This window comes from Lonchura striata, chromosome 5 (genome assembly GCF_050655825.1).
Source record: "Lonchura striata isolate lonStrDom1 chromosome 5, ASM5065582v1, whole genome shotgun sequence".
Classification (NCBI taxonomy): domain Eukaryota; kingdom Metazoa; phylum Chordata; class Aves; order Passeriformes; family Estrildidae; genus Lonchura; species Lonchura striata.
Genome location: NC_140707.1, coordinates 29422033 through 29435880, shown reverse-complemented (window position 1 = coordinate 29435880; position 13848 = coordinate 29422033). Strand labels below are relative to the sequence as shown.

General features: G+C 38.7%; 1 protein-coding gene across 8 annotated transcripts in view; it reads left to right on the top strand.

The window, feature by feature from the left end:
- Positions 1 to 13848, top strand: part of LRRC56 (leucine rich repeat containing 56) — a 59888-nt gene that overhangs the window by 22064 nt on the left and 23976 nt on the right. For 5 of the 8 annotated variants that reach the window (XM_085581653.1, XM_085581652.1, XM_085581655.1 and 2 more), the window contains 2 exons: positions 6203 to 6263; positions 8527 to 8613. In XM_085581653.1, the coding sequence (XP_085437779.1) occupies positions 6203 to 6263; positions 8527 to 8613 (148 nt within the window). Of the gene's footprint in view, positions 1 to 6202; positions 6264 to 8526; positions 8614 to 13848 lie in introns of those variants that run through there. The other 3 variants (XM_085581656.1, XM_077783774.2, XM_085581658.1) reach the window with 2 other exon arrangements.

Here is a 13848-nt window from a genome sequence, read left to right as displayed (position 1 = left end):
TAGGTTTTTTTTCCGGTACTAGCAGTCATTTTCTGTCATGTGGATTCCTACCACACCCAAGTCTGTCTTCTGCTACATTGAAGCTAAGTAACTACTCCAGGGTAATATATTCTGTGCTGAAAAGGAGCCATATCCCCAAAACTGTGTACTGGTGCTTTCAGACAAGCTGTTAATTTTTCACATGCAAATGACCAATATAACAGCTGATTAGCTTTAATGGGTCTTTTGATGTCTGTTTGTCAAGAATGGTTGAGCAAGAACAGTGAAAGGGGCTTTTGTTTTTGTATATATAACCCCTTTGTATTGGTTATTCTGTTTATTTCATAAATAAGTCTCTTTCTCATAGGCACTTGATAATTTAAGGTAAGTTACATCCACTTCTTTCAGAGATCATAATCTATTCAATCATGTTTCAACTAATCCAGTTGATTAGGAAATCTCATTATGCCATTTCTATAATGCTCAAAAGTGGTGCTCCCATTCCTATGCCATTTTACATTAGCTGTGACAGGCTAGCATTTCACCTTCATTACTCTCTACTTCCCTTTCCTTTCCATTACTGGAATAAATCCATACTCCTACCCATGGTTAGTCTTTTGCAACCTTTACAAAATATAGAACACTATGTCCATGATGCAAATAATTTCCATCTTGTTTATCTCCCACTGTTCACACCAAGAGTTGGCCCTCGAGGGCCATAAAAACCAGCACCTGCAGGTCCCCACTGCTTTTGAGAATAACAGTAAATCAAGACCATTCTGAATTTCCTTCTGTTCTTTTTTTTAAGGTGCATTTCTGAGTTTTCTTCCTGTGAAAATCTCTTTGCAAATGTCAGCAAGTGGCTAGGGCAGAAAGGTTACTTTAGTTTCTTTCAATTCTTTTTTCACATGGCAGATGATTTTTAGGCACATGGACTAAGGCCTAAATGTTTAGAGGTTTTGCAGAGCAGTTTGCACCTCCACTGTGAATGCTGCAAGCAAGACTGCTGTTGAAGATGCTGGGCTCATTGCTTGCTGCCTGCCCCTGGAACTGTGCTGCTGACCTGGTCTGTGGTCATAGGGGTCTGGAGAAATAGCCTGAGGAAAACAGTAGGGTAAGAAGCAGACCAGCTAGAATGACAAATATTCTAGTGTGACAGGATTTAAAGTTTTCCCCCATTAGGACAGTCAAGCAATAAAAGTATCCAGAGAGGTCTGGAGGCTTTATCCTGGTATGTTTTCAAGTGGGTGAAGACCTGAGCACCCTGATCTCACAGACAACCTGGCTCTGAGCAGGATGCTGGGCTTGAGACCTCCAACTGTTCCCTCCAGCCTGGACTGCTCTGTAATTTGGTGTTGCTTTTGCATTTCAAACCTGGCTAATAAGCTTTGTTTATACACATATTAAACCACTTCACCTTGCTCTCACTGTATTCCTTGGTTGTAGAAGGTGGGTAAGAGCATCTTTATCATCAGCAAATTGTTTGGATGATCAGTCCACGCTCAGCAAACAATATTTTTTTGATTGGTTTTATGTGTAAAGATAAAATAGGCCAGGCAAGGTCTTAAGTGCCCAGGTGACAGTGTTAAAAGCTATGAGAATGCACATAACTCTGAGTCACCTGGAACCTTGCAGCACTCAAATTCCAAATTTACACCATAGTTTTCACTTGAGAAACATTTCAAGGTTTACAGCCTGTGTTACAGACTGTAACACAAACACTTGGGGCCTAAAGATTTCCAGAGTGATTTAAAACATCTTGCTTGATACTTTTCTCAAGACCATTCCACTTTGGGATGTGCTAAACTTTAGAGCACCATCCTGTTAACCTTGCCTAGTCTTTCAGGTCTGCCTTTACAAAGTGGCATGATATGGTTGGGAGGAAGAGTTACTTTTCTTAGGGACAAGGTGTGGACTAAAACATGGAAAGACTGATATTGAAATATTTTCATGTGATCAGTTTTAAAATTAAGGAAAGGCTTCATGCCAGAGCTTAAATCTGAATATTTGCAGGGCTTGGGGTAATTGCTGAAATCTCTAGCTGTCTTCAGTGCACCTTGCTGAGTGACAGATGAAACACCGAATGCCTTGGCAAGTCTTGTATCCAGCTTTGCATATCTTGGAGTTGTTTTCTGTGCTCCTCAGCTGCATGTAGACCTCAGCTTATGTTCAGAGGGACCATTTCCTTTTCGTTAGCTTATCCCTTCAGTTTTGATTGCTGACAGGTATGGAATTGCGTTTATGACCAGCTCATAGAAATTCCTGTTGAAAATAATGGTGGGATAGACTCATTTAAGACACTACATAGTCCTCTTATTTCTAAGTAATTTTAATAGCTCCAAATCAAGTTACCCACAGTGCTGTTCGCTGGTCCTTATTGAATTGTTGCCTGCTGGTGGCCAGACTAAGTTGATTATGTGTCTGGAGATTGCCACTTCCCTTGCAGGCATTTTATCAAGGCAAAGCTCTGCCAAGGGTTCAGAAGTAGTCATGTGCTGTTTCTCCCACAGGGTCATCATCTCTCTTTCCTCTTGCCCTGTTTGTTGTCACTCTGGCTGCAGAGCTGGGACACCCTTGCTGGCAGCCAGCATGGCAGCAGCAGGAGCTTGCATGGCCAGGGAGCGACACAGAGGCTGGAGGAGCAAGTCTGGCATGAGTGTTGCTGCCCAGGATGCTCTTGGCTTAGCAGTTCTGCTGACAAACTTGCTGAGCAAGGCTTGAACAAGCCCCACAGCAGGGTTTGGGCAGGGTCTCCAGGAGTCACAAGTATGTACCGGGGCAGTGTGCTTATGTGAAGCCCTGCACTGATGTGTTTTCTGTGAGATCCCATGTCAGGTAGCTTCACTGCAGCTGCTTTGGGTTTGCCTGAAAGGGCTGTGGTCTCACCTCCAGTTGTACTGCCCAATTCATCCCAGAAATGTGCAAAAAAAATGCATGTGTAGAAATAGGATCAGAGTGATGTATCTTACTTGATCAAACACAGCTCAAGTGAACTAAATAGACTCTTTAATTTGCATATCAGGTTGCTCTTGCTAGAAGAGTACAGCCTGTTTTCATATGCCTGTTTCGTGTTGTAGAATCAACAAAGCACAATGGTTGCATGATGCCAATGCAAGCATTTGTCAGTAATTTCTTTTGTTTGTTTTTCACTAGTCCATATTCCAAAAGACAAAAGTCAAGCCATGATGATTTTTGTTAACAAAAGAAAAAGATATATGATGCTACTTAGAGAATACTTCATAATGTAAACAGCAAGTATTACAAGTGTTGTAACTTGTAGAATGTCATAGAACCAGCATTTGGGCTGCTTTCTCTTTTCTCCTACTCAGTTTTCTAAATGCCACCATCTGTACCAAGGCACCTTGGAAAGACATCTACACTGCTACCCTGCCTGTGAAGTGCAGCACTTCAGGCAGTGCTGTTGAGTGTACGTGTCTATCACTTTTACTCACCTAACTTGCACTTTGATTTCTTTCTGCCCTTTCATTTAGTTGCACTGGTAGAGTAGAATAGTTTAACACTAGTACATTGTTGGTGGTTAGTAATTTCAGAGCCATGTAACAAAACCGGTCTTTAGTGAAAGGGAATCGTAGACACATGAGATAACACTGCTCATCATTCTGAATTCTCAGTCTTGTCCTGCAATCATCAGCATTTCTGTAGACCATTCTTGTTTTTAAAAATCAAAATTACATAAAGGAAGGCAGTTTCAGGATAAGGCATCTACCACTTGTATTTCTAAAATTAATATTAGAAATTAATACAGTTGTTCTTTAGAGTATGTTTATATGTTAGTATCATGTCTGTTTGCTCTGAGGAAATATGCCATGAGGGTTAAAATTAAGAAAATTAGAAATACACTGTTACATTGGGATAAGTATCTTGTCCACCTTAATTTTATAATTTTTCTCTTCCTAATTTAAACTTCTGGTCTCTAATCTATTTATAAGGATTTGGGACTCTAAAAACCAGCAAAATCAATGGTACAATGAATTCTTAGCAGCAAAGAACAATTATATATTGATATAAAACTTACAGGAGGGAAGAACCTGCAGACTTGCAGGAATACATTGCAGAATATCACTAGCAGAATTTTGCACCACCACACATTGTATACTTCTATTTCAAGCCACTAAACCACACATTAAAGTGTAACACTATATAACTTCCCGGGGATAGATTGTGCCAAAGTGCAAAAAAATATCTGAGATGGAGGATCTAGTTACAATAATGAACTAACCAGATGTGAGAATTGTATTATCAGCCTGTCACTCGGCCTCTTTGGATCGTTTAATAGTTGCTTCTTTTCTGAGCCATCCCTAAATGCATTCTGTTAAAAGCTTTTTCTTAAGCAAGTCTCTCCATTTCTCTTGACTCCTCATTCAAATCTTGTGCTTAACACTAGTCCTTAAAACTCCTTTGCTTTGCAATGCTTTGCAACAGCCTTTGCTTGGTAACCCTTTTACATCTCTGACTGAATCCCTGGCACTATCACTCCATTTTCAGCTGGGACTGGGGAGGCTACTGAATCCCTGTCATTTTTTCCTTTAACACTTCAGGGCATGACATTTAATCTTTCCATCCCTGTCAGAAAGCGGATAAAAATTTTTTAGAGTCTAGATTTTTTTTCTTTTTTGGCGGGGTTGGGGAGGGGGGGGGAGTTCTTAGGCCATGATTTGTGTATTTATATCTGAGGGAGTCTTTGCTCAGTAGCTAGTATGACTGCTGTGAGTAATTAACAGAGATCCTAATATTTCCTCTGCCAAGACTCCAAATTATTTTGTTGCCATATATATATATAAACATATAAAACTTGTTTGACATGAGAAAACATATCCTGCAGGCAAGCATTATGTGTTCTAATTTGTTCTTAATTTTTGTGGATTGTGGAAAGCGCTTGAAAAACAAGGTTAAAAAATTGCACAATGTGTTTTGAATTTTCTGTATTTTCAAAAGTGCTTTGAAGAGACATGAATTTAAATACTTGGAGTACATCATGAAGATCAATATGTGCATTATGATCACTCCAAAATAACATGGGATGTAGATAATGCTTCTATTAAAACATGATTTATTAAAATGTTTTTGACATAAATGCTCTTGTTCTCTTTAGGGAATGAACAACATGACCTCCTTTCTTTGCTTTTGAGATCCCACTCCCCTTTCTTTTTTTTCTTATCATTTGCAAAGGACTCGACTGGACATTGGTAAATTGCCCTTGCCAGGCAGTGATTACTCAGAGAACTCATAAAAATATTTGCTGAGAACACATTTTAATGTTTCAGCAATGATGAAAATTGTCTAAAATTGGTATTACTTCTACATGGTTGCATGTTATACTGGAGGATGCTCACCAGTCTTGAGTAAACTCTGTTAGTGGGAATGGGTAAACATTTGCTACTGTCCATAAGAAATTCTTACTGAGACTTGAGCTTATGTCTAAATTATTCTGTAGCTCAGAGGGATTTGGTGTATGATTTTGGTTCTTTAGATATCTTTAGAGTGAATCAAAAAGGCAAATGTCTCTCAGGGATGCAAAAAAAAAAAAAAAAGCATTAATTAAAGTAATAACAACAGAATACTGAGGGTTTTATAGGTATGAAACTTGTACAGTTCAATGGTAAACAATTGTATCCAGAAAATTAAAAGAGGTAAGAAATGCTTTGCAAAATGTAGCATGTGGGGGACCTGTGTACTATAAAAGATATTGTTGTGACAATGGATCATTATATGTTTGCTGTTTGTTTCAAAGTTATATTTTGAAGAAATGTTTCCTGGCTGTGTATCCATAAGTCCATCAGTACTTGTCATTAAATAGGTCATGGAATGCTATACTCTAAAGTATCCCTGTAGCTCTGCAGAGTATCACTCAGTTAAAAGTCTATCAGAATGGGGAATCAGACCAAAGAAAACAGTCACACATCCAGCCAGTTTCTTTTGTTGTCTGTCTGGCAAGGTGCCATATCAGAATTTCCAGTGAGGGGTTCAAAAATTGTAATTGGGTAGTCATGCAGACAATACATATATGCTTCAAAAATGCAAAGGACGAAATCGTTTTTGAGTGAAATAATCTCATTGATTTTCTTAGAAGAAGTCCAGCACAGGCCTGCCAGAAACAGCTAAGAAATACTTGCAAAATTAGATGTTTCAACTTGTAATTGTCAGAATTTTCCTCTACTCTAATCCCAGGTCTGTAAAGTGATTCTATATTCTGTTCCCACAGGTGTGCATCTGCCTAATCTGAGAGAACTGAAGTTGAACAATAGCTTGCTTGTATCTGTGAGGTAAGAAATGAATTATTCTATGAAATAAGTATAAAGAATAACATCCCTCAATTTTATTTAAGTTATAAAATCTTCATTTGTGCTGCTTTCATTCCTTCCATTTCTCCATGCTGTGATAATAGGTCATGAATATATGCTCCACTGTCACAGAAGTTTAAGGACAGGACCTGATCTGGAATAAATCAGTGTAGCTGAAATGGTGCTAATGAATGAGCCCTAGTTTGCCACCAGGGAAGTTCCTGCTATGCTGAAGTCCATGGAAATCTGTTGCACATTTGAAAGGAGCTAAAAGTTCCCCTCTTATCTATGTCAAGGTGCTTGGATTTCAGTGTTTCAGCCTTTGGGCTTTTACTGTGCACAGTAGCCTGTTCTGTACAGGTCAGACCAGTTCCTCAGCTGATGAAAATCACTTTGGCTTTACTGAGATCAATGCAATCAGTTTTATGAGAGCTGCTGTGAAGCCTGCAGGTCCCTGGCTTGCTGAGCTCCATGAAAACATCACGTTTCCTCCCAGATAGCTGGAGGGAGTTGGTTGGTTGGAAAGGTAGAAGTGAAAACCATCACAATGAGGAGGCAGAGCTGTCTTCTCTCTCCTGTGCTGGTATCTGTATGACCCTTGCTAATTAATGCAAAGTAGAAAAATACAGTTCATATCAGAAAAGGGCTGTGTAAAAGGCCCTGTTACTGCTCTCTGGCTTTGTATGGGTATCTGCTAAACTTATGAGGCAAAAAGTCGTGGGTTTGCCAGTTCTTTTTAAGAGAACATGTTCCATCATTAGAAATGGCAATAAATTCTTCTTGGTCTCTCTAAAGTGTCTTCAGTTGATGCACTTTGCTTTTATTTACCCTTGTTCTGGTGATGAGATGAAGTATCTGCAGTCTAAATTTTGTTTTTCTTGCCTTCTAATCCATAACATGTAAAAGTGGTGACTTTACATTGCTGCAATTATTTTAATAGCAACTGACCATTGTCATAAGCATTAAATTGCTGAATTATTGCAATGGAGGAGTAACTAGCAGATGAAAAAAAAAATTAGACTTTGACAACATTAAGAGATATTCTATTGAAAAAATATAAAAAGTGGTTTTTGGTTTGATCAAAACCAAAATTCTCTTAAAATGTGTCAGCAGAAGACCTTTTGATCCACTCTGTTGGTGCTGAATATAAGAATGCTGTTCAGGAAAACTAAACTGCTTGACTCATGGTTGTAGCAGTAGTTTGCACCTCTGTATTCTTAGGCTCTAATTTCTGTCATGAAAAGTTCTGGCAAACCATTTTCTTTGACCTAACACCCTTGTGGACCTTGATGCAGGTAATGTTTGGTCTCAAGTTTTGATTGGATCAACTCTAACGTAAATATGTTTGGGTTTGGATATCAAGTCTAATATTGTGATGATTCCCAGGCACTCCAGCCCCAGGAGTAGCTGCCTGCTGCTCCTTCTATGTGGCACTTAAATGCAATTGTCAGGGAATATGTAAAGGAGGAAGAAGGTTTTTATTGGCTCTCCCAGACATTAACTTAGTCTGTATAGTTACAGCAGTAGCTTTGCTTTATTAATTCCCATCTTTGACAATCTGTCATTGATAAACACAGATCATTTAGGGGCACATCCCATGCAAGCACAGCCTTGTACTTGAACTTTATTTTTGGATGTCTGCATTATGTCAATTTAATGCCCATTAGCGCAGCATTGCTGCTATGGCAGCAGTGATGCCTGCTATACCTATTGTAACACAGCTGCTCCCATTCCAGAGGCTGCTGCCATTTACTTGAAAATTCAGAATCTTATTTCTGAATGAATCTTTTTGATATTTGAATTCTGTCCAAAAAGTGATTATTTTGTTCTATTCAACCAAACCCTTGCAAATGTGGTTTTTGAAGATGACAGAAAAAAATGTTCTTCCTTCTTACTAAAAACAATTCCCACAGATTTTGCCAGCCATAAGGTCAGAATCATTGTGGTTGTAATTTGAAAATGGGCAGCAGATAATAGGAAATGTCTTGTGAGGACCAGCTGGAAGATTGGTTTTATTTACTGAAAAGAAGGCAAGGACAGAAAAGCAGAAAAAAGATAGAGAAGGTGTTTTGTATATACTTAGGATGCTAAAACCAGACATTCTTTTAATTCTGTTTTATGCTATAAAAGCATATTCTCGTGAATCATTATGAAGAAAAGGCTGTCAGTGTGCATGCATGAGTGGGTAATAAGATGGGAGACTTTGTGTTTTGTCACTTTATTTTTGTTTCGTCTTGTCTTGCAGAGTTGGATTATCTATTATTTTGGGATTAAATGGAATTAAAACTTTTTTATTTTTCTTCATTTTGAAAATGGAAGAAGAATTGGCTTGGTAGGTGTCAAAATTAAGGTTTATCATCCTGACTTTAGTTACTGATATTTTTTTGAGTCATTTATTCCTGTCAATCTCACATAGGAACTTAAGATGTGAGGATGCTGAGGTGTGCCTTGCCATGCACTGTTCAGTGGAAATCACAGAAGTCCCATTGTGGCAGTGAGGAATCAAAGTGTTCTTGTATTACAGCTTTCTATGGGAGCACAAGGCTTGCTAAGGCAGTGAGTTTGGATATTGGCTTCTCCTGGTAGTTCCTCAAGAAGTTGTGATTCCTTTGATGGGGAATGTGTTTGAGCTACCTTACTTGTAAATTCATGGTCCTTCCCCAGTCCTCCTAAAGCTTGCATTACTTTTGAATACTTGAAGCTTTGAAAGGATATGGTTACCAACTATTTAATTTAATCCAAAAGGAAAATATATCTAAGGTTATTTGCAGATAATTTATCTCGGTGTTTGAAAGGGAATTTCTTTCTTGGCTGTTTCTCGGTTTTGGTTTTCTACTGACCCTTTGCTAAAGGGAATGGCTCTGGACAATCCAGTGTACTGTGAAAAGAAAATAGTTCATATTGTTGTTAATTTTCTAAACCACAATAACTTAATTATGTCCTTGTTTGGTGACCTTCACACATTTGCTAGCAACTGAGAAATTCTAGATTTATGAACTGATAATTGAGGATGAAAAGTCAAGCCTATTCTGAAGAATGCCTGCTCAAATTTGCTGATTTTAGGGATTTTTTGTTTGTTTGTTTGTTTGTGGTCTTTTTGTGGTGTGTATTTGTTTGTTTGTTTGTCTTGGGTTTTCTTTGTTTTGCTTGGGTTTGGTGTTTTTTGTTTGTTTGGGGTTTTTTGTGATGGCCATGGTCCTCATTTTTGAAATGCTTCCAGTAGAAGAACTATATTTCAAGGCCCATGAATTACTACTTCTGCTTTGGCATGTAGCCTGTGTATTTTTTAAAAATCAGATTGCTTTTATTCTCAATTCAGGGATGAATAAAAAGATCTGTTTAAAAATGTTTAGATAGATATCTTTATGAAAGGGCTTTTAAATCAGATAGGGGAATCCTGGGACCTGGTTCCCATAAGTTTCCAGAAGAAGCTGTTTCAGCAGCTGAAGTTCATTTCCTCCCATTCAGCACCACACATTGTAGCCAGCAGGAGAGTGATCTACTCTCAGGGCTTCTCAAGCATCTGCTTCTAACAGAGAGAAGCTGTCTTATTTTAAGTGAGATGAAATGCAGAGACTGTGAAGTGTGGGGACAAAAGTGGGTGTGGAGGATACAGGGAAAGGAAAGCAGATTCTCTTCATCCACATTGAGTTAACATTTCATTGCTGCAGTTCTCCAACTGGTCTTGCACTATTGCAGAAGCATCCCCCTGAATGAAAGGAAAGTAATCCTGGTCTGTTTTAGTCAGTAAAATCCTCAGGAGGTTCAAATGAACAAGGTGCAGAGTACATTCAAAGTCAACAATTCTTATGCTTTTATGAGCCTTAGGCTTTTGGTTTGTTTTTTTAACACTAGATTCCCAGAGACAAACTAGCAACACAGGAGTCTCAATATTCACATTTTGAAATGTTTTGAGCCCTCTTAGCTGTGGGAAAAAAAGTAGCTGTAAATATGAGCCAAGTGATTTGAGTAAAGATTTTGCTGATTATTTTATGACTGTAAGAAACCAGAGCCAACTAATTCTTTCTTAATTCAGGGTAAGGGCTGTAAAGTAATGTTTAAAAATATTTTTTAAGACTTCAGTCAGGATCTTGAGGTGTTTTAACTTAGCAATAAACCTCCTTTTCACCCAAGAAAGAGTTTAAGGAAATAAAATACGTTGTTTTTAAAGCCACAAGAAGTTTGCCTTCAGTGGCATTGCTCACAAGCTGAAAATTAAACATTGGTCCAATTGCTTTGCTGGATCTGGGTCAAGTTACACTATCTTGTATAAGACTAAGCCATGACACTGATCACCCCAAAATTTGATGTACTGTTGATAATGTATCTAGGCACCAACTATTTTCTGGATAGTTTTCACTCAAACAAGAGGAACGTGGGGACATCATTCCCCTGAATTTGGTTTTTTTCCTTGTCATTTTTACTTATTCTTTTCCTGCCTCACTCTTTTTTTTTTTTTTTTAACCCTCCGTTTTTTTCCCTCTTTTTTCTTCTGCTTGTCATTTCTAATCTTTGGCAATTACTGGATTACTATGTTTATTGTATAGTAATGTGTACAGAGGTACACAGATATCACATGTAAAAACAATGAGTTTTGTGCAACAGGGATCAGCATTGCTGTTGTGATATTTAAAAATCTCCAAACTGTTTCTAAAATCAATTCAATTTGCATTGCAGGTGCAAATGTTTGTCAAGAGATGATGTATTTATAGCCATTATAGCATGTGCTATATATTCACATACATAACATATATAGTTAATGATGTGTTATATATATAAATATATAGTTAGGATGTGTTATAGCAGTTTCTTACTCTGTTTAGCAAGGAATCAGGGAGCCCTTGCTTTAGGTTACTCTTACACATGCAGTCAGAGAACCACTGCTCTGATTTGGTTGGGGTGAATCCCTTCATAGACTTGTTCCAGCACCCAAAGCATCGCTGTTTCCTTTCATATTCACATTCCAGGATGGGGAAATAATTTCATTTCAGATGCAGGCTAGTTTCTGTGGGAGGTGTTCCTGTTAATTCTTTTATGTAGGACTGAAAGTCCTCCAGCAGTTAAAGTTGCTATGAAGTCTATCTTAATAACATGTTCTTTGAGAACTTTGAGTGCTTTCCAGGAGCTAGGAAAGCATTTAAATGGAATCCTAATTTCTGTATGGATGAGTCTTCTCTGTATTAGTGCCTGCAGATCCCTGGGAGTATTACAAACCTGGGCAAAAGTGCTGTGACCTCAAGTTTTATTTCGCATTGATAGTTTTAAGGATATTCATACTATTGATAAAATGTAATGATTTTGGGACAGAAATATGGCATCTTTTAGTTGAGTGGATTATTTTCAGAAAAGCACAATTAGCCTGTCTGCCTTTGGCCCTAGGGAAATCTGATTGCTTTGACCACTTATCTGTCCTGGGTAGACCTCTGGTTTAATTTCACTTAGTCAGGTGTCTTTGTGACCTTAGATATCAGGGAATCTGACAGGCTGATTCCCCAGCAAGGGAAGCTGAGCTTTTTCTCTACAAATGCACAGATGGAGCTTGGGTTCCATTCTGCAGCAAACACAGAGGACACCAAAACAAGTTTGTGGCCTTGTAGTGTCTTTCCATGGTTCTCAGTATCAGCACCCCTTTTTCTGAAGCCTTCCCCAGCTGAAATTCCCCTGCCTTCTGTTTCAGACTGCCAGGGACAGGGTGTACCTGTAAGGAAGGGGATGATGAGGCAGGGCTTGCCCTTGCAGCTCCAGGTTTGAGTCTCCTGGCTGTGTTAGAGTTGGTGAGGAGGGTGCAGTGCATCTCCTCACAGAGCAGAGAGGATCTGCTCTCATTGTTATCTGAGCAGTTCCATGGCAGCAGGCTTCCTCCCTCAGGACACCTCTATCATGTTTCTGTTTTGTGACTGCCGTGCAATGCAGGGCATAAAAACCATCAGAGGATCACCATAGACCACAGCAATGTTTTTTGCATCATGAACATGGCTAGTGAAAAAGCAAAGTAAATAAGAAATAGCTAATGTGTGCAGGAAGACTGCCAGTAAACTCCTGCAAGGTAAGACAAGCCCATGATATAATTGTGCTCCTTCTCTGCCCACTATCTGAATAGGCAGTCCACTTTGAGTTTATTTGGTAAAAAGTGGCCTTTCCTTTCAGAATATTCTCTCATGCCTTGCCCCTATCCAGCTCGACCAGGTCTTAAAAATAAATACAGCTCAGCTCCTGGGTTAGCTGTTGTTTCTACAGCATCCTGGGTTAGCTGTATAAATATGCTGTATTTTCCATCTCAATTGCTTATTTTATCCTGGGCAGACAGTCTTCTGAATGAATTGTGTATAAAACTTTGCCTAATGGTATCATGATCTTGCTTATATGCTCTGGATGGATATGATAAATAAGACTGTCAGTAATAACTAGTAGATTTCTGCCAGAAAATAAGTACTTACATGCCTGGCTATTAGGCGGTTTGCAGCTGCTCTGTTTCAGTTGTCAGTGTCAGGGTTCACATATGAAAATTTACACCTAAATATTAATTTTAGGCAGTGATGAGAAAAATACTGTTATAGTCACGGTGTGAGAAACAGCAAAGAACAGGGCTGGGCTGGGAAGCAACAGTAATTAGCCTATCAGTAATTAGCCCATTGCCAGTGGAACTGTTAGGGAAGCTTTCTTGTCTCACCACCCAGGAGCCATTCTGACAGAAACACTCACACCACCTGAGATTTTCACTGCTGGCACTGAGGCCCCTTCAGAGTGAGAGGTTCCAGTGACCCCAGGGGTGTCCCTCTTGGCTCCCTGCACACCCCACACTCACATAGGGTTTCCTCACTGGCTCAGCCCTGGGTTTCCCACAGCAGAGTCCCAGATGTTTGGATCCTTAGAGGAATTTAATTGTGGCACAATAACACAAAAGCAGCTCAAACTGGGTGCCTCCTTCCTGAGCAGTATCCAGCTGTGAAAAGATTGTCTTTGTGGAAATAAGAAAATAATCATCATTAGTTTAATGGGTTTGTAGGTTGTTTTGATTGATTCTCTCCTACACAGGAATTGCTTCTCCGCAGCTTGTTTGATTTTTTTTTTTTATTGAAAACAATTGTGTTCAGTGGGAAAATATGTTCTTGGAATACAAGGTAAATGCTGATTTTAAAAAAAGTAAGGAATCAGGTTGGAGAGGAAATTATGCTAATGGTTGTATTTGTCAGTTGTAACTGCCAAATGAGAGGAATAAAAATGAATAAATAGATAGAGTTTCAGTGTAAATCAGTTTAATTATTTAATTTCTATAGGACATTCTCCACAAAGGAGTTGATATTGTTGTTCTTATTATCTGCAGACACATTGCTGCACCCAAAGGGCCTGTTGCTTTTTTTCCGTTAAAATACATGCACATTTCTTTTTCTCTAGCTATGTTCCTCATTTTTTGTGTGGCAAAATTTTATCCTTCTATTATGAGGTGTTTAAAGGATGCATCAGATTTCTCAGATGCTTCAATAGCTGCAAGAAATAAATACTGAAATGCCTTTGTGTTTTAGGAGGTGAAGTGATCTCATCAGCAGGTATAATGCATGCACATTCT